This window comes from Felis catus, chromosome D1 (genome assembly GCF_018350175.1).
Source record: "Felis catus isolate Fca126 chromosome D1, F.catus_Fca126_mat1.0, whole genome shotgun sequence".
NCBI lineage: Eukaryota > Metazoa > Chordata > Mammalia > Carnivora > Felidae > Felis > Felis catus.
The window spans coordinates 77,725,129-77,745,794 of NC_058377.1; the positions used below are offsets into that span (position 1 = coordinate 77,725,129).

Below are 20,666 nucleotides of genomic sequence, written 5' to 3' on the forward strand. Positions count from 1 at the left end.
AGGAGCCAGATGACATTAATTTCAATAAGGTCAATGTAATTATTTTACTCTAGAAACAATGTTTTCATGTTGGATTTATATTGCTTGGTGCCCCACAGATAATCTATAGTGCAGAGTTAGCAATTAAGTTTATTGGTGGTTTAGATCTCTAGTTATTTGAGGTGAAATGTAAGCAGGAGTGCTGAGGAGAATCAGTTTTATATCACCTTCCTAGCTTCACAGATATTTATTTAACTTCTATTTTTTGCATCACTTCCCAGAATTTCAAAATCATGGATATCCCAAAATGTATTTGGTCTATTGAACTTGTTCACTAAAGATTTGAAAAACATACATATTTTGAAAAGCACCCTAGATGAGTAAGGTCCTAATTAACTTGAATCTTTTATTTGGAAGGAGGTAGATTAGTGGGGTTTTTCCCCCTTCTTATACTTGATCATCTTTGGGGATAGATACTATCTTGAGGCATTCTGGAGTTTAAGAAAAATCTGGTCCACTGTTTTATAGGGATATATATTTTAATACATGTTTATAAAAATGAGAGAAAGATGCCTCTAATATTCTTTTCATCATTATAATTCATAATGAAATATAATATGACAACTATCAAATTTAATAATGACAGATGGTTTTAGCTACTTTTGATAATCTTTTTTTTTTTTTTTTTTTTTTTTTGGCTATCCATTCAGTGTATACACATCCATAGTATAATTTGTCCTATTCAGGGAACATTCTTACATGATTCTCTATTTAGATCCATACTTTTGAGATTTGGTCCCAAAATCCCTAAGAAAAATCTACTCCCCCTGTTGGCCTAAATAAAATCCAAGGATTTTGACCTTGGCAATGTGACTCAAGGGCAATCAGTTTTGTAACCACTTGGCTGAATTGCATCTAAGAGGTTTGTGATTCATGTTAAATGCATTAATAATTAACATTAAGCTAGCATAGCTTTTTGGCTTTGCTTAATGAAATAGATTCATTGATGCTGTACCTATGTATGTGAAAACAAATGTCTTGCATGAATGTCTCTCTATAATTCTGTTTTAGGGGAAGATGGAACAAGGAAAAAAATCACATTTTAAAGAAATGTAAGCAATTTCAAATAAATCATGAAAATATTAATGATAATTTGTTGACAAGCACAAGATACAGCCACAAATTTTGTCAGTATATTGATATTTCCATCGTGTGCTGCAAATTAGTTAAGCAAAGAATAAAAAAATTCCAAGGAATTTATATTAAACTGTCTATATTTTATTTAACCAAGGGCAATGAGGTTGCAGCTTGTCTTTTCTTTCTTTCTCTCCCCTCCTCCTTCCCTTTCTGCTTTCCTCCTCTCTTTTTCTTTCCTTTCTTTTCTTTCTGTTTTTCTTTCTCCCTTCCTTCCTTCCTTCCTTCCTTCCTTCCTTCCTTCCTTCCATCAGGAATTAAAACAAAACACAACACATGAACAATGTAATTATGCATTCTGTGTGCATATGTTTTATATCCAAGGGAGCCCAAATGCCCCAGAATTCCACAAACATAAATGAAACATGTACTCTTCCTTCCCTGCAACATTGTCAGAGCTGGCGGTAGTGTGCTGGGCAAAACGTAGGAAACTAGAAGTAACTTGTCAATTTTTAATTAAGTCTTCCTCCCTTGAAGAGTCAAATGCACCATTCTCCCTGCAAACTCTGGAGATGATGACATATTTCCACTTGGTTTCCATAGCATCCATTCCTGAAGATCCCCAGAATGGTCTTTGGTCAGGGCGACCACCCAGCTCCCCAAGAAAGTTGGCAACCTGGCCAGCCAAAAGCAGCTTTCCCTTTTCCGGAAACTTACTCTGTCCGTGGTGCTGAACAATTCTGCCGAGACGCGCCCTGAGGAGCGCTGTCAGCCGCGCTGAAAAAAATCTTCCCTGACGCTGCCCAAATCAGAACTGTGTATCTGTTATTTACTCACGTCCTCAAAGAGCAGCAAGCTTTCTCCATCTTAATTCGACACTACCGCAGAGCAGAGTTGCGCCGGCGTGATAGGAGGAGATCATAGGCAAGGAGGAAAAACTAACATCAGCATTGCTCACCTGAGACCTCAGATGCTCCCATGAGTTTGGAAGTGCTCTGCTCCCTACAGCAAAGACACCATTAAAAAAAATACTATTCTTCTGACTTTGCTTTTACACAAAGGTTCTGTGGTATTTCCGCCTTTCGTTTAAAAGCCAGAAGATTTGGCAGCAATAAGGTTTTCAAAATCGGGAATTTGCATTGTTTTTCAGTGGACTGACTTCCAGGACAAGGACTCATCTGCACCCGCCCAAATACCATGGCACTGCGTGCGCCCTTTGCCACCGGATCCTCCCCTTCCAATGAGACTTTCTGATTGTGTCTACCAACTCTCCTATTAGGAAACCCGTGGGTTGCATGCAGCTATTCTGTTGTATTCTCTTTCTCACTCCCTCCCCTCTCTCACTCACACTCTTGCTGAAGGCACACCAATACCGTTCTGCTGAGAAGAAAAAGCCCACAACTACCTTAAGCGATTAAGACAATATGCGCAACTCTCGCCTTTCATAGCGATCACTATACAAATCTGGCAAGAGCCAACACCAGTCTTTGCAAGAATGGAGTCGGTAAAACAAAGGATTTTGACCCCAGGAAAAGAGGGGCTAAAGAATTTTGCTGGAAAATCCCTTGGCCAGATCTACAGGTAAGAGAAACCCATATTTGCCTGGGGCTCAGCATGAAAAAATCTGCAGGGCTATTTCCGTAAACCCTGCTTGCTTTGAGAGGTTGTAATATGATCGGAAAGTCTTTTTTTGTTGGTTGCTGCTATTGCTCAAGCGGGGCTGCTCTGGAAACCTGCTTATTAATTCAGGAATGTTGCACTAAATGAACCTGTGTGCTGTGTGTGTGTGTGTGTGTGTGTGTGTGTGTGGTTTTTGTTTTGGGACCTGCAGATTCTCATCCTTTCCTACCCGGGATTTACCCTCTTTACAATCGAGAAATGACCAGCACCTGTTCAAAGAATCTTTCTTTTGGTGCTCATAGTGACAACAAATTCCTTTAATGCAAACACATGAATTTAGAAAATACAACCCTCAAAGAAATCAACCAAGAAATTCCAAAGAGTAATGGCAGAAAGAAATTTAGACCTCAGCTTTAAAACAACTCAAGTAGATAATCTCCCAGTGGAATCTTCCTTCTGTGCTGAAGGAGGAAGAATCAAAATATATCAATAATTAATAGCTGAAGCATTTCCTCTACCCAAATCCAAAACAATATATATGTGCTTTAATTATTTGACTTTTCTGAGAAGTCTATGTCTTGCATGGCAAATGTCAGTGTTTATAAGAAAAAGCGTAATGACTTTGAAAGTACTGGCAATGATTTAATTTTTTATCGTCCCTGTAGTCAATTGTACTAATTATGCTGAAAATTTTGCAACTTTAAATTATTTTAAGAATATTATATGAGTACACTTTCCTTAATAATATGAGCAAAATCAATAAGAGAGGGCAGAAACAGAAGGATAAACGATTCCAAGAGAGTGCTAATTTTCACATTTGGGAAAATGAAGCCCTTAGAAGTGTAGAGAAAATGTACACAAAATGACCAATGCACTTCCTGATTTTCCAAATCTCTTTGGATCTGGTGGGCTTCATGTAGGCAACTCATCATGCACCTATGCGGCAATAGATACCGCAAGGGCCCTGCAGTCCCGCAGCTGCCCTGGAAAAAAGCTCTTCTTTCCCAGCTCAATTGCCATCAGGTGGGGAGTTCAGGTGCATAGTCCAACTTTGCATATAACAGCCTAGGAAGCCAATGTAAACAAAAAAAATTGAAAAGAAAAGAAAGAAAGAAGAAAGAAAGAAAGAAAGAAAGAAAGAAAGAAAGAAATCACATTAGTTGATTTTTTTCTCCCAGAATAAATTGCCATGTGTTCTGACTTTGGGATTGAACTTTAAAAATACGAATTAACATAGCTGCAAAAACCTTTATGACTTATTCCCCAGGTGGTATTTTGTAAAATTTGGAAGTCTGACATTTTTTTCTTTCTGGTAGCCTCAAATTGTTTGGCAGTCAGCTCCCAACCTGTGCATTCTTGGAATTGATCTTAAAATTTCATTTGCTTTACTCCCATGTATGAAAATAATTGTGTGTGAATATATCACTTAAAAGGGCACACAGAAAAATGAACTATACAGTGGATTGAAAAACATCTGCAAACTGTAAACGGAGAGGTTCTTTGTTTAAATATCGAAAGTATCCATCCCAAGAGTCCACAGTAATTGTACTGTTCACATTCATTCTCTCTCTCTCTTTTTAATAGACATTTCACAGATATATCGTGGACTAGCATAACACCCTCAGCTTTTAGCAAAACCATTCCATCACTCCCCATTCCCCTTCTCCCTTCCTCCTCCCCTCAAGGACGAAAACCTAAAAGGAACTGAATTTTAAGGGTGAAATCTTGTGAAATACTATGCAGATTAAAAAACACAAAACAAAGCAAAAATTTGAGATCTACTGTGGTGTGGGACATCTTACCAGAGTTGATTTGGGGCACGTCTGTGTATCTGGAAGTCGCATTTTACGTCTTTGGAAATGTGCCCAAGACATTTTTCGGTGTTTGTAACCGAGATAGTAATGACGCAAGATTGTGAATAATTAATTATTCATGTTCTGGCAGTAGGAAGCTTAGGTGTCGGCCATATGCTGCGGAGGCCTTTGTTTCAAACTCGAGTGACAAGGAGAAGAAAGTAAGATGTGTGACGGGAGAGTAAACGGTGAACAGGCACCCTGGGACTGGAGGAATGGGCAATAGAATGCGTGCGTGACACTCTCAGAGAGCGCTCACAAGACCTTCTCCGCGTGGGCGCCGGTCAGGAGCGGCCTTAGTCCCTGGGGGTCCCCGCGCTCAGCTAGGAGGCAGGATCGCGTGTCTTTAACCCAGAAGGTTCAACTTAGCTGGGAAGGAAGGGGTAGCGCGGGTGCAGGTCTGAGCTGGGCTGGCCTGCAGAGCACCGGCCCTCGGGAAGCTAGTGGCTGGGTAAAACCGACCATCGCCGGGGGTAAAGCACTGCAGGTGGGAGAAGTCTACACGGTTGCTGACGAGGCGCCGCTCCAGTAACCCACTCCCTCCCAAACCACAGGCCCTCGGAGAAAGTTAGGCCCCAATTGCCTGTGTCTGTTAACCCAACCCGCTACGGGGTGGATCCCGAGGGAATGCGGGCTGGGTGCCACGGGCCAGACGGCATTAAAGTTGAAGACATGCTGCGGCAGGGAGGGGGGCTAGCAGGAGGCTGGAGGGCCGGGGAGGTCCCGAAGCCTGGTGGCGCCCTAGCACCCTAACTCCTGAAGGAGTCGAGCGAGGCAGAGCCCCTCCCCGCCCCCAGCCCTGACGGGTCCTGGGAACTGGGATGGGTCGGCGTCGGGGGTGCCTAACCCGCCGCGTCCTTGCCTTTCCCCCGCTCTGCCACGCAGGGTGCTGGAGAAGAAGCAAGACACTGGGGAGACCATCGAGCTGACGGAGGATGGGAAGCCCCTGGAGGTGCCCGAGAAAAAGGCTCCACTGTGCGATTGCACCTGCTTCGGCCTGCCGCGCCGCTACATCATCGCCATCATGAGCGGCCTGGGCTTCTGCATCTCCTTCGGCATCCGCTGCAACCTGGGCGTGGCCATCGTGGACATGGTCAACAACAGCACAATCCACCGAGGGGGCAAGGTCATCAAGGAGGTGGGCAGCCGCTGGCCGTGTGGGTTCGCAAAGCCGCCTCACCTGTTTGAGCTCCATTTCCCCCCTTGAAAGACGAAGGCCTGAATGCTCGCCAGCCCCCTGCTAGCGGTGCGCTTCTAGAATAGGAATAGACCGTGATAGCCGTTAAGGCCTCCCTTTTCGCTTCCGCTCTCTGGGCCTTCCTTTTCTCACCTGCAAAGTGGAAAATAGCATGTAGCTCACTAGCTTCTTGTCAAGAGTGACTCCATACCAGAAGTTGGTGCTTACTAATGTACGCTAAATTTAAATCGAAATATTTTTCTTTCACTCGGAGGAGTAAGGCAGCATATCAGTGATAATGTCTCCCTGATTTCCTCCAATTCCTGCCAAACAGTCTTAATAATAAAAATGAAACAAAACCGAAATCAGATCAACTGTGAGCATATGGGCAGTTTCCACCGAAGGGCCTTTAGGAGTTGTCCACTTAACTGGTGGAGAAAAAAGCCAAGCTCAGCAGTGCCTTGAGGTCACCGGTCATCCAGTCCGGTAATCTCCTGAAGGGTGTGTTGGGGTGATGGGTAGGGAGAGGAAGGTCAATGTCAAAGTCACTGAAACCTGTGGGTCTAGACGTCCAGTTCAGGGATCTGAGCGACCATTACCAAGGCAGAGCGGGGGGTAGGGGGGAGAGAAATTCGGGAACTCACTGTGGATGCGAAGCTGTGAGCGCCGCTGGTCCCCGGGTATTCCCAGAGACCCCGCAAAGCAGATTTAGTTTCAAAATACTACTCAAAGAGACGAAAAGGATCCTCAGTTCTTCAGGAGGCATAAGCCCTCCTCTGCCTTTCCGATGCAGATACTTAAAGGTTCACCCAGGCTGGCGAGGGCGGAGTTAGGTCTTGACCTTCACACACACCCCTCTCCAGCTTTTCTGACCACCCCTGAGGAAATCCTCCTCTCCACTGACCACCCCCACCCATTCCCCAGGCTACTCCAAATCTTGCCCGCCTACGCCCATCCCCATTTTGCCTGGAGGATCCTTTCCTCTAGCTCCTCCGACCTCCTCACCTTCCATCCCAAATTTCCCACCTTCCTTCCTCAGAATTTCCCTGGTTGGATTTCATTCTGGAAGAGACCCCACTACTGCTTTAGTACTGGCTGGCATCGGCTAAACGGACCCCGGTCAGGGGTCTCTGTCCCCAGCCAGCAAATGGAATCTCTTCCTGGGGAGTTCTAATTTTCAAAACTGGAGCCCGTAGGACTCCTCATTCATCGAGGTGATCAGATCTGGCTGACAGTAGTTGGGGAGCAAAGCCAGGGCGTCCAGCTTCGCCATTAACTGCAATACATTTCAAACGAACACAGTTTTTCAGTTAAAAGAAGCATTTCTTCTCCATAAGAAGGTATAGACTCAATTTTGTTAGGAAACGAAAATTCAGCCACCTCCAACCCCAGAATGCAGGGAGCACCCCGGGCATTGAGGGCTCCTGAGCGTGAGTCTGCAGCCCAAACACTGACTCTCCTCTTTTCCTCCACCCCGTTTCTCCTGTACCCCCATAGAAGGCCAAATTCAACTGGGACCCAGAAACCGTGGGGATGATCCACGGTTCCTTCTTTTGGGGCTACATCATCACCCAGATTCCGGGCGGCTACATCGCGTCTCGGCTGGCAGCCAACAGGTAACGCGTCCCCAGGGCGGGGGGTAATGGGGCTGGTACCCTCACCAGGGGCATCAGAGGCTGGGGGCAGGGACCACAGCCCCGCGGGGATTGGAACTCTTGGGCGAGGTCTTCTGGTCCGCCGGCACCCCATCTCTCCGGGCTGGAACTGTTCGTGCCTCGTTCCAGAATTAGGCACCCAAAAGGATTTGGGATCGCCAGGCAGGGCCCTAGTTGCCGCTTTCTCTCTGCCCTGACTGAGCCAGCTTTTCGCCAAATGGTCTACGTGCCTTAAGGCCTGGTAAGAGCTGAGGCCAGGCGGGGTGTGGCCGGGCCGGGACTGAGCGGCTGGGTGCACAAAGGCGAGTGTGTTGGGGGGCGTCACGTGCTGCGCTCTCGGCAGGGCGTCCCTCGGGTGCCCCGGCTCCCTGTGGTGCTGACCTCCCGGCAGGGCGCATCGAACGCCGGGCCACCGAGCCCGCCCAGATGGTGCTCTGGGTCTGAAGGATTTGTTTCTATGGAGGCAGGCGGGATTTCAGGCGCCGGGGGTGCGATTCCACCTGTTAATGAGCTCCAGCGAATAGGGGCGGGGGTGGGGAGGGCGCTCAGCTGAGTCCCGCGGCCTCCAGCAATGCAGCGGTGGCTGCAGTCGAGCTCCTAGCGCCAGCTCTGGGATTGCCGTCGGGGTCAGCTGCTGAGACACCCCAAAATATGGGGCATAAGGACTGATAAGGTTTGGGATACCAAGGAGCACAGCCTGGCCACTGGAGGGTGAAAGGCAGCTTTATTTGCTTCCTTGTGTATATTAAGATGAATAAAACCAAGTGCTCCCTAAGTCTGAATTGGAAAACTGACAACGCAAGCACTCACGTTTTCAGGTATCGCTTCGTGAAGACTCCAAGTAAAGACTTCCGGTCTTTCTTCAGACCTTGTATCTATGACTTCACCTTTCTCCCGCCCCTCCAAACTCAGATTTTCTGAGGAAGAAATCTTGAACGGGGCACCTCTCCAGTCTTGATCTCTTCTTTGCTTTTGTAAACTGGTCCCTCCTCATTTCTCAGTAAAATCTCCCACGCCTCTTCTAGTGGCTTTTGTCACCTCCAATTCCATTCACCAGCTGTGACTTCCTGCCCAAGATTTTTCAGTCTGCTCCAGAGCCTAGGGAAGAATTCTTGGAAATTTATTTTAGGTTTAACAATCCTTGGGCCAGAATTTTTGAACATTTTTTCAAAATGTCAAAAGAAGAGGGCAAAAGATTAGGAATAGTACCTTTTAAATATCATCTTTACCTTGGCACCACGATGGTTAGCACTCAGACCCAACAGGAGACAAACCAGTCTTTTAAAAAAGGGATCAGTGTAAAATTAAAACCATTAGCTATTTACAAAGCCCAATTGTATAGATGAGATAAATCAAATTGAAGAAAATATGTCATTGAATAGTACTGGTAATGTAGTAATGAGCGTGTTACATTTTTGGCTTTCATATCCCTAATGTATAATGTCTTGAATCTTTTTTTTTCCCCTAAAATTTTTTTTAAAACAATATAAACTTCCCAGAAAGATAATTCAAACCTACATATATAAGTATTTTCACTTCAGGGGAAAAACAACCGAAAATTCACACACACACACACACACACACACACACAAATGATACAGCAAACTCAATGTAATGTGAAGTGAAACTATATTATGACTGTGCCTTTAAGTTTTTTTTTAGAGTCAAAACCTTCAGCTTGCCAATTGTTAAAATGCTAACATTTTCCTGCCAGGAAAAAACACCAGGGATGCCCCAGCTTTCCCTCCTTGTAACACTGGGAGGTCAGTAAACAGGTTTTTCTGGTTAACAAAAAAACAAAACAAAACAAAACAAAACAAAAAACCAAAAAACAAAACAACAAGCTCATTGCTATCATTTGTGTTATGTTTATTAAAGACTAATGCTAACTCAGGTTCTAATTGACTTGATAGATTTTCCTTAAAGGAAACAATTGTGAACTTTAGAAGTTCTATTTGGATCTGAAATGGATATTCAAGGAAGAGAAACTTAATATTTTCAATGTCTTATGTCCTCCAAGACTGAGAAAACTAAGTTAAAATTTATTGTAAAATACTACAAACATATGGAAAATATAGAGTAACTTCCTTATCAGACCTTAGGATTTGACATATTTGCTTCATTTAAAAAATATAACAAAACATTACAAATACAGTGGAAATTTTCTGTGAAAACAGGTCTAAAAGATATATAACATTTTCTTTTCTGATGAGAAAACTACTGTATAATAGGTAATAAAAATATATAAAAAATCAAATGTAATAAAAATCATAAATAATTTAATCACACCGAGACCCTATTGTTAATATGTTGGTAAATGTCCATGTAGTCCTATATATGCTACATGGAATTTTATTTTGGAAAATTTTTTTTAAACATAAAATCTGAAAGACTTTTATAATTGGTTTGAAAGATGTACATTTCCTATGATGTTACCTTTTCAAAAACAGTAAAAACAACCCAGCAAGACCAGTTTTCCACCTACAGATATGGTGTGCCCATTCAAATAAGCCTCTCCCTATAGATCATCTAATAGTAGAACAAGATTTCCCTTGGGGGGTGGGTACGGGGATAGAGTCCTGTCTGTCTAGGTATAAAAGAAGCTCCCTTTGGAAAGTGTTTGTCATCACAGTCATGGGCAGGACTAGAGTAGAGGAACTGAGGTGTGTGGAGACTGCTCCTCTAGAGAGAAGAGCTCCTGGCTATGCCCCCTGGCAAATTTCTCAATGAAAAACCCACAGCAGTGATTTTGCCTCTTCATTTTGTGCTTTAAACAAAAGCAGCAACACCCTTGGTCAGAATACAGATACTTGGTCCCTTTCTGGTCAAATTTCAAGTATTCCTGTTTTCCTCCTCATTGAGAGACAAAGCCAGGGGAGTCAAGGAGAGAGAAAGGACTCTTGCATCATGTTTTCCTTTGTCTTTGTCTTAAAGGGCTATTGCACATTGTGGGCAGGAAAATTTAGTCACCTCCATGGAGGGCTTTGGGGTGAGGAAGCCAAGGAGGAATCCTTACAAAATCGGTGGTGTTTTTAGATGAGAACATACTTACTACACGGATAAAAATGCATCGGGGACAAATTCATTTTACCTTTAAACAGTCCAAGACATGGTCTTGCAGTAATCCGGATAATTACAAATGTGGAATTGCTAAGGATTATTTTTTATCTTGCATATGGACTGGTGAGGAACCTAGTCAAGTACTTAACAGGAGACACAACAGAATTTTGACCAAAGACATAACCAAAGATGGCCAGATTTACCAAAGAATATTTGGTCAACGTTATGTTTTTCATGGCCGATATTGTCTTCACAAAGGCTATCCCTTCTGTCTAGGGGGCAATGTTATTTAAACCTATTTATTTATTTATATTTATTTATTTATTTATTTATTTATTTTAATTTTTAATTTTTTTTAACATTTATTTATTTTTGAGACAGAGAGAGACAGAGCATGAACGGGGAGGGTCAGAGAGAGAGGGAGACACAGAATCCGAAACAGGCTCCAGGCTCTGAGCTGTCAGCACAGAGCCCGATGCGGGGCTTGAACTCACGGACTGCAAGATCATGACCTGAGCCGAAGTCGGCCGCTTAACCGACTGAGCCACCCAGGCGCCCCTATTTAAACCTATTTTAAAATTTTCCCTCTCCTGCTCCTGTCCTCTTGATCTTCCAATGCTGATTTGGTTCTTTACAGAGCACTTATTGCCAGCGGTCATACAGGTATTTTACTTATCTGTTTTCTCCATTAAAATGTAAGCTCCATGACAGCAGGCTGTTGTGTCCATGTAGTTCTTCCTGTTATATCCCTGGCATTTCAAGAGTGCCTGGCCCATGACAGACACTTGTTGAATAAAAGTGTTTGGGATTAAAAAATTTTTTAAAGGCAGTATGGTATAGTGGTTAAGATACAGGTTCTAAGCACAAACCATGTGGGTTTAGACTCCTGAATGTACTATTTAATAACTGAATGACATAAAACATTATTCAACAACTCTGAGCTTCAGCTTATATTTCTGTAAAAGGGGATTAATCAAACTACTTACCTGATATGAGTATCATGACCGCTAAGTAAGAGAATCCGTGTAATGTTCTTAGAAGTGCCTGGCCCGCGGTAATTGTTGGCTGTTACCATTTATTATTAATAACGTCCTGACTTCAGAAGAAAATGAAAGAATAAATAATGTCTTATGGCCATTCAGTATTACTCATGTTTAAATCTGTCTTAAGCATTAGTAATGCAAAAGGATTATTTCTATTGTGATACAATGTATCTTTTCACCTGTTAGGTTCTACCTTTAAAATTATTTTTCCATACACATTATTTACAGCTAAAATTATTGTTCACTGAAAATGCCTTACATCTCATTTGAAGGACTCTCTTAAAAGGGCTTTTCGGCCAATGGTATAGACAGTGCTAATAATTCAGCGCATTCAGTCTTTGAATTCTAGTCCGGCATTATAAATACACTTAGAGAAATCCATTTAAGTTTGAGGGTAGACTTCTCTGTTGATAGTTACAATTTATTTCTCCCTATGCCTATCCTTTATCTAAATAGTGTCTGATTCTGGTGCAACACTGTCTTTTCAGGTATTTCCTGGGTTTCTAGCCTGACTTTTGCTAAGGAAAAAAAAGCTCTTTATTTGAATTAAGAGATTGAACAGTGGACTTTGGCTAACAGAAAGAGCCCATAGTAAAGCGGAATAAGGGTCATCTAATCCAGTCTTCTCATTTAGAGACCAGGAAAGGAAACAGAGAATCAGGGATCACAAGATCACCAAGAGTTTGGGACTAAAACTCAGGTGTCCAGGAATGCATGACCTCAGTCTATCTTTACACTGAAATTTAACATCTCTTCCTGATACCTTGTGCTTCACCACAAAGTTCACTTTCAGCAGCAAGCTGAGCCATCTGCTCTCTCAGTGAGTGCCTACAATCTATCATGCCCCAAATTCAGAACAGAAATCCAAGAATTAGAAGGAGAAGTCTTTAGCAAGCCCAAGGGATCCTTAGATTTTGGTGGTAGGAAAAACATACTGTATTTGTGTGTGTGTGTGTGTGTGTGTGTGTGTGTGTGTGTGTACAGATTCCCGAATCCATATGAATGATTCTGTTCTTTTCTTTGCAAAAGACAAAACCCAAACTTGGTAACAACTTAAACAAACGACTTGTGATTGTCTATAGGAGAAAGCAGTATTTAGAACTTTTTCTCCCTACCTAGCCCTTTGGCAGTGTGGGCTCCTGCAAGATTATAGAGGTTTGAGCATGACTGGGGGTGGGGGGAGAGGTGGGGTACTTTAGACCTTTTGTCTGCAAAAAAGAAGGGATTTTTCCTTGGGATTTTGACTGATACAACTTAATTCATACCAAAAGAGAGAGTGATTTATACTGAAAAAATCTACAAATTCAAATGCATGGATTTTAAAACTGTTACCTAATGTTGAATTTGCAATTATAAAAACGAAATCTGGTATACTTTAGGTAAATATTCTGACTGGCCTGATTCTGAAAAATTCTCATGTGGGAGGGATTTTCAGAAAAAGAGGAGTGAAGATATTTTAAACTCAACATCTTCATGTTTTAAGCCCAGAAAGGAACAATTTACAGGTGTTATTCTTTTTCTTTCACAGAAATAAAACACTGAACATGTACTTTATTTACTGGAATAAGCATTGGAAATGAATTCTTAAGCATCCTTACCAAGTACATATACAAACGTTCTCTGTCTACCTATCATCCATCACCATTTTTTCTTCTCTACTTACCTGTACATTGCTACCTCTATTGCAAGCAGGGGTTCATGAACCCTTCCAGTGAGAAACATTTGCAAATTCCTTTTGTGTAAGAAAATAATTCAGACTATGAACATAAAGCTGCTGCAAGAAACCACCATCCTACTGCGGTGGAAATGGTTTATCATCATCCAGTCCTTTAGGGCCAGAGGTGACTCTATTTCACTCATTTAGCAGCCTATCAAGCATCTCGCCACCTTCCTATTGTGGGTTCTCTAGGTTATGTGTCTGGGACAACACGGAAGAGACCTTCCTTTTTCTGACAAAAGAAAATGCCCTTTGCACAAGACAAATAGACGGATTGAGAGGGGGAGGGGTCCCTAAGGGCTTGCACGTGGTTTGCTGGCTTGAGCTTCTCTTTCCTTCTATTCTCTCCTCTCACCCTTTCTAGCTCTGGCTTCCCCTGCGGCTGCCACATCCAACCTACTGCAGTGCAGAGGCAGCCTCTAGAGGGGAGGGACGTGATTTTGAGGGAGGAGAGAGTCAGGTGGGCAGCTGGTAGAATGATTCTCCCGCTGCCATATGCCACTGTTGGGGCTGTCTCATTTCTCTGTCATGAGTGATGAAGTCATTTTTACAACTTAATGATGTACCAAGGGACCCAGAAGGCTGGCTTGTGCTTGTGTATTCCTTTTTAAATATGGGACCGGAGCATCAGATGTGACAAAGGGAGGCGCCTGAGCCCTGATTTGATTATATTAAATAGATTAAACAGCCTGAATCAGTCTATTCTTACAGACCCTCTAGGAAAGGATTAGTGCCACACCTGGGGTGAGGAACACTAGTTCCCTGTTAAGGGACAAGCCACTGCCCAAATGGAAATGGATTGATTGATTCCGGGAAAATGGATAGCATCTGTAGGAGTGACAGGTCACCAGTGTTCCTGTCATCTCTTCCAGGAAAATCCTTGTGGGGTGGGCTTGGTAGGTGAGGGTGTTTGTGGCTGGGGGGCAGAGAGAATAATATGACTGAGGATTTCACAGCTAACTCACTCTGGACCACACTGAATGTTAATCATCAGACAGCGGGTGATGCACGTTTTCAGCAAATGCATTTGCTTTTCCAAACATTTCTGTATCAGGGTACTATATGCTTTTCAATTAGGGGAATCTGTTTAGTAATGCAGAGCCTCCTACCACACATACATACACACATGTATGTGCTCACAGGTGCACACACATGTATGCACACACACCAGTGTTCTTAAAATTATTCTGTGTAAGAGAATATGATCATTTCACACTGGAAGACAAAGAAATGTGTGTGTGTGTGTGTGTGTGTGTGTGTTCATGTGTTGTAACAAGTAGAGGAAAAACAAGTAGAAATTAGGTTTTAACTTGAAAATAGGCAAATTAAATTCATTTTAGTGTGTCATTTGCTGCAGGGGAAATCACGAGGAAAACAACAATTTTAAGTAGCTTTCAAGTAGTTTATCATTTTTAAAAGCAATCTTTTTTTTAATGTTTATTTATTTTTGAAAGAGAGAGACAGAGAGAGAGGCAGAGCACGAGTGGGGGAGGAGCAGAGAGAGAGGGAGACACAGAATGCCAAACAGGTTCCAGGCTCTGAGCTGTCAGCACAGAGCCCAATGCGGGGCTCCAACTCACAAACCATGAGATCATGACCTGAGCCGAAGCTGGACGCTCAACCGACTGAGCCACCCAGACGCCCCTAAAAACAATGTTAATAAGCAAATGGCCCTTATTTTATTTCACAGAGGTTATAAAGATGTTCTGTGACAAATGGAGAGCACCCATCAATTTCTAATCCAGTTCTTAAGACATTGAAATGTTCAGATTTTTCATTTCTTTGCCTTTTTTTTCTTGGCCCAGTTACTGACGCCCATCTCTGACTTATATTCACACTTGAGTGGGTTTTTCAGGTAGGACTTCAACTGTCCATTATAAGGAGAAGGACTTTAGGCAAAATGAAATATGCTAGTTGAGATTCAGCCTACTGTTTGGAATTTAAAGTTCGGCAATACTTATCTACTTAATAACTCTATGGCTTGATTATTTGTTAAGTGAAATAAATGGTTTAGTTTATTGCAGAATTTTTTTTTTGTAATTTGCCAGAATTTTCAATGATGATTTAGTTTTTAGGTGTAGTACTGACATGAATATATTGCCTGAGATTACATATATTGATATAGATACTACGTGATATTCTATAGAACCTAGATTTATAATTCAGAAAGTAAAATAATATATTAAACATGGAAAATGTTTATTTGGGGAAATTTATTTCTATAAATTGTTTTTTTGATGTGAAGTATAATATTTATTTGCCTATACATTATTCACCTTTACTTGGAATAAGTGGTGCATCAGACCTTAAGTGAATTTCTTGACTGACATGGATTATAAAGCAAACAACAAAACAAAACAAACCTGACAATATAAATCAGAAGTCAGCTTACTTTTACAAATGTGTAATTGGTTACCTATATTGAATGGAGTCTTACATTTCTATTCTATAATCGCCGTTCGTTAAAACATTCTCAAATAAACTACGTTACTATTTGATGTCATTAAATTTAGCACTTAACCTATTGAGAAACATTGAAAATGTCCCTGAAAAAACCCACAATGAAATTTCAAAAGACAAAAAAAATTGTAAAAATGAACCTGGAAAGCAGCATAGGCCTGAGGTCAAGCAGTAACACGATTGCTTAATTTATATGATGGAGTAGAAGACAGCCCTCTCCTTCCCTGTAAAGAGAGGTTAGAAATCTAGCTTTTAGATTAATGTGGGGAAAAATAAAACCAGCCCAACTGAATGGAAATATGGAAGAGACACTCTAACCATGTACAATGGACAGGCCTGAGTGAATATCAGAAAAGCTTTTCCATCAATGTGAAGTAGATCATTCAGGGATAAAGTTTCAACCTCTCCCTAAATAGTACATTTGTATTGGGGTAGGAAGAGAGAGGATATGAGTTATTAATTGTTTTTGTAATTGCCTTAGTTCCCCATTTCAGGAGGTAGATGAAATTGAAATTGAATAGAATACTAAATACATGTGTCACTAAACTTTTTATATACATGATCTTTCTTCCTCATAGAGACTCTGGAAGGCAGACATTCTTAACACTTGTTTTACTGGTGAGAGAACTGAACACAGAATAGCTATTATTTCCTCAAATATTACTAGCTGGTAAGAGGAAGAGCTGGTTTATCAACCCCAGTATGGCTAATTTCAAAGGATGTGCTTCTTTTCCAAACACATTTCTCCTGTTAAATACCTTTGCCGTGTGTTCCTTAAAACATTTTTTTAACAGTGTCTTAAAAAATTTCACTGTATTACTTAGTGCTGGGATAGGTCCATAGGAAAGAACATGGCTGTGGAATAATTTAAAGCTTTTTTTTTTTTTTTTTTTTTTTTTTTTTGCATGAGTTTGGTTTTTACACAAGTCTTCTAATCAGAGGGTGAATCTGGAAAGCCTATTATGGTGGAAACTGCTTTCAGGGCAGCAGTACTATGAGATGCAATTATGTGTCAAAGTTGAAACCAGTGCTAGAGATCATGAAACTCACATGAATATTACGTGTATAGATTTCCTTCTGTTGAGATACCAAAAATATATTCAATGCTTATGTTTGTTCTTGGAACATCAAGCCAAACAAACCAATGATTATCAAGCACCATACAATATACACGACTATATTAAATATTGAAAAATGGTAGGATTCTTCAAGAGGACAATATGTCATCTCTGAAACATCACCATCTAATTTAGTTATGAAAGCAGAGGTTTAGAAAGAGTGTTTTCAAAGGCTGATGAGGATGCTGTAATAAACAAAGTATAATGGCAGTTGGTTTCAGGAGATTCTACAGTGTTATTTAGAAGACTTAAGGATGAGGCCAGGCTGGGCCACATACTTGAACTCAGCAACTATCTCAAGTGAGGATTTATCCACAGGAATACTCTAAATTCTAGTCCATAGCTGCCATCCTACAGTTATTCTGTGAGAGTAACTCAGCTTCCTAGGATTATTAAGATACCAAGAACAGCAGTTCATTCCCACTAAAAGCTCAAGAACATACAAATGGTCAATTGATTGAAAAGGATATTGGGATAACAAAGGTTCAGAGAAGAATCTGTTATCACACACATCTCAGGAAGGGAAGTTATCATTGCCTTCTCTTTACAGTCTTTCTACAAAAGTAACTGAATTGTTACTTCTTAAGAGCATGTTATCTACAAAGCATTCTGCTAGCATCATAGGGGTTGAAGAAGTGAGATAAGGACCCCGAATGTGTTCCCCAAGAGACACAAATAATGCAGGGGGTAAGGGAACATGTGATCTCTTGAGTTAAGTCTTATAAAAGCAATCTACAGTGCTTGAGAAATATCTGAGAGGAGATTAGCTGAAAAAAGAGGTGTGTGTGTGTGTGTGTGTGTGTGTGTGTGTGCGCGCATTGGGTAGTTACTAGGGATAGGGTGGAGGGATACTAAGACAGGTATAATTCATTTAGATAATGCTGTACATTAAAAAAATATTTTGTTTCCTGACAGATATTTTAGATGGTCTACTGAGGCACAGACTGAGAGGATGATGCAGTTCAATCAATTCTGTATGTCTTCAGAAGGGGAGAGGGAATTTTCAGTATATGTCTTCATACACTTTAACCTGCTAGAATTTCAAGATGACACGGAACAACTCTGGGTCCGTTGTTATAGAAATAATACTATTTAACTAGGGCAAAAACATTCTGGAAAAAAAAGGCAAAGAATAACAATTCTCTGGAAACTCTATTGAATGTTGGGAAATTCCTGTGTAATGATAGATGATATTTATAAACCATACACACGCTATGAACCAGGCACTGTCCTCTTTCATAATTGACTTATCTAATCTCCAGATAGTCCTTTGAAGTGTGAAAACTTATTATTTCCATTTTACAAATGGAAAAAGTAAGGCTTAGATAATTTAAGTAATAACTTGTCCAAAGTTATAACTAGAAAGAAATTAGAGTTGGAATTTGAAATCACACACCGTAACTGCAGCTTTTATTCTTAGTATTATGTTGTGCTGTTTTTATGTCCCCAAGAAAAATATGGCGGCTACTCAGTCAATTTGGTCAGTGAGGGCAGTCAAAATTAGGCCAGAGAACCTCACTTTTGGTCTTGATCCCACCATCAAATTACAATTTATATTTTGTAAGTGATATCATTTCTATCAGCAGGTGTTTCCATTCCATTCTTGCCACTCCCCTCTATCATCAAAGGTAACCTCCCCCCTTTTCTACCTATGTCTACCTCTGTCCATTTTAGGCCTGTCCCCCACCTCTGCCCCAGATGTGTCCTTTTTGTGATGTCTTCAGGGAATAGCTAGCATAGACCTGCTAAACCAAAGATTCTCAAGACAGGAAAAGTAACATCAGCATCACCTGGGAACTAGTTAGAAATGCAAATTCTCAGGACCCGCATATACCTACTGAACCAGAAGCTGTGGCACCCAGAAATCTGTGTTTTAACAAGCCATCTAAGGTGATGATCATGAATGACGAAATCTGAAAATCACTATTTTATACTCTGGAACTTGTATTCCATACTTACTTCTATTTCTTCCATTTCTCTGTTAAAACCTAGACTTTGCTCATAGGAAGACAAAACCCTCTGTAAATAAGCTTCTCAATTTAATGACTTTGGAAAATAGGACAGGAGTAGAATCCTTTTTTCGTCCTCACTGCTGCTATCATCCGTTATTCAGCAAGTTTTTGTCCTTCAAAGTTGTTGTTATTTTATCTGGTGCTGCCAGAACAGTGTAAGTATTAGTTATGCTGCTGTTAGAGTACGTAGAACTTAGCAGTTAAGTATCTAGGATCTACAACCAGACTGAGTAAATATAAACCATAATTCTCCGCTTATATCTATGTGACTGTAGCAAGTTATTTAAACTCACTTGCATGTAGTTATTCTATTGTGAAATAAGGATAGCGGTGGCAGCTTTCTGATATTATTGTTAGCTTAAAATGAGAATCTAGAACACTGACTGACATACACTAACAATTCAATAACCATTGGCAATTTATTATTATTTCTACTTGACTGACTCACATTTATGGATTTATTATTATGTGCCAGGCACCAGCCTAAGCCTTTTAAGTGCATTATTTTTAGTCTGACAGCAGTCCTATGACATGTAATTTATTAATAGTTCTTTGTACAGATCTTAACACCCCCTTAAATGCTTATGATATGCCAGACATTCTTCTGGGTGCTTTACTTGTAATAATACATAGGTTCTGTTAATGTCCCCATTTTGTAGACCAGGGATGAAGCATAGTCAGTTAAGTAAACAGCTCAAGATCACTCAAGTAATAAATGACAGAAATAAACTTCAAACCCAGGCCTTAGAATCTGTGCTCTTGACCATTACACAGCTCTGCCCTTTTTTATAGACAAGGAATCAGACACCCAGAGAAGTTACATAACTTTCCAGTTACATAGTTATTAAATGACAAAGCTGGAGTCTTATAAAAATTTCTGTACCATGTTTATGTCACTATTTCTCCTATCACCATTAGTGACTTTGGCACCTTGCTCCTCTGCAATCCATCATCTTGCCTAAATTTACATGGATCCTGATCACTTTATGTCTCCCTGGCCTTAACAATCCCTTGCCCCTTAATTCTGATCAGCTTTTGTGTTTACTTCACTTTAAGGGCTTGATCATCAGTTATCTTCTCTAATCACTCTAAGCTACATTATGTCCAAGATGTCATGGACTTACAGACTCTGCTCTTCCCCTCCTTGTTCAATTTGCATTTCCTCACACCCTCTACTAATTCCTTGTTCATAATCTCACCCTTGATGTTCTTACTTCTCTTACTCAGGCTATAGGGTACCACCATGTCCAGCCATTTTAAATAGTTTCTAGTTTCTGATATATAATGAAATCTCTTCCATGTTTTTGAACCTTTGCTGACCCATTTCCTCTTTTTGGAATTTCTCCCTCCTCCTCCACCTTCTTCTCTTCTTCTTCCTCTCCTTCTCCTTTTCCTTGTCCTTTCTCCCTTCTTCCTTTTTCCTTCTTCCTTCTTCCTTCAACAATTCATCTTCCAAGGCCCAACCTGAGAGTATCCCTATGAAGGGCTTGCTTCTTGGTCACCCCAGCTGGAATGGTATTTTCCCTCTTTTGCTTTTCATTTGTACACCTGTTATGAACTTTGGCTTAAGCTGTCTCTTGCTACTTGTCTCGTTCTTTCTCTTACTACACCAAGGGCCATTCTTATGTTTTCTCCTGAGTGCGTAGTAGCACCATATTGGTGAAAGAGCATTGCTTTTCATGTCAGAGAGCCCTAGATTCCAATCTCCACTCTACTGCTTGCTTTTATCTTACACAATTCTGGTCTCCATTTTCCTATTTGTAAAATGAGAAGAAAGTGTGACTCAGAGAGGTAAGGATTACATGAATTAATGTAGGTGGAGAGTATAGTAATTGTTC

The 20,666-nt window shown here is 41.1% G+C and overlaps 1 protein-coding gene across 1 annotated transcript in view; it reads left to right on the top strand.

The window, feature by feature from the left end:
• The first annotated feature begins 1,548 nt into the window (after positions 1-1,548).
• SLC17A6 (solute carrier family 17 member 6) overlaps positions 1,549-20,666 on the top strand; it is a 41,635-nt gene continuing 22,517 nt past the window's right edge. Inside the window, exons 1-3 of the mRNA XM_011286746.4 lie at positions 1,549-2,694; positions 5,472-5,724; positions 7,261-7,379. Coding sequence (XP_011285048.1) covers positions 2,609-2,694; positions 5,472-5,724; positions 7,261-7,379 — 458 coding nt within the window. The 5' untranslated portion in view covers positions 1,549-2,608. The remainder of the gene's footprint in view (positions 2,695-5,471; positions 5,725-7,260; positions 7,380-20,666) is intronic.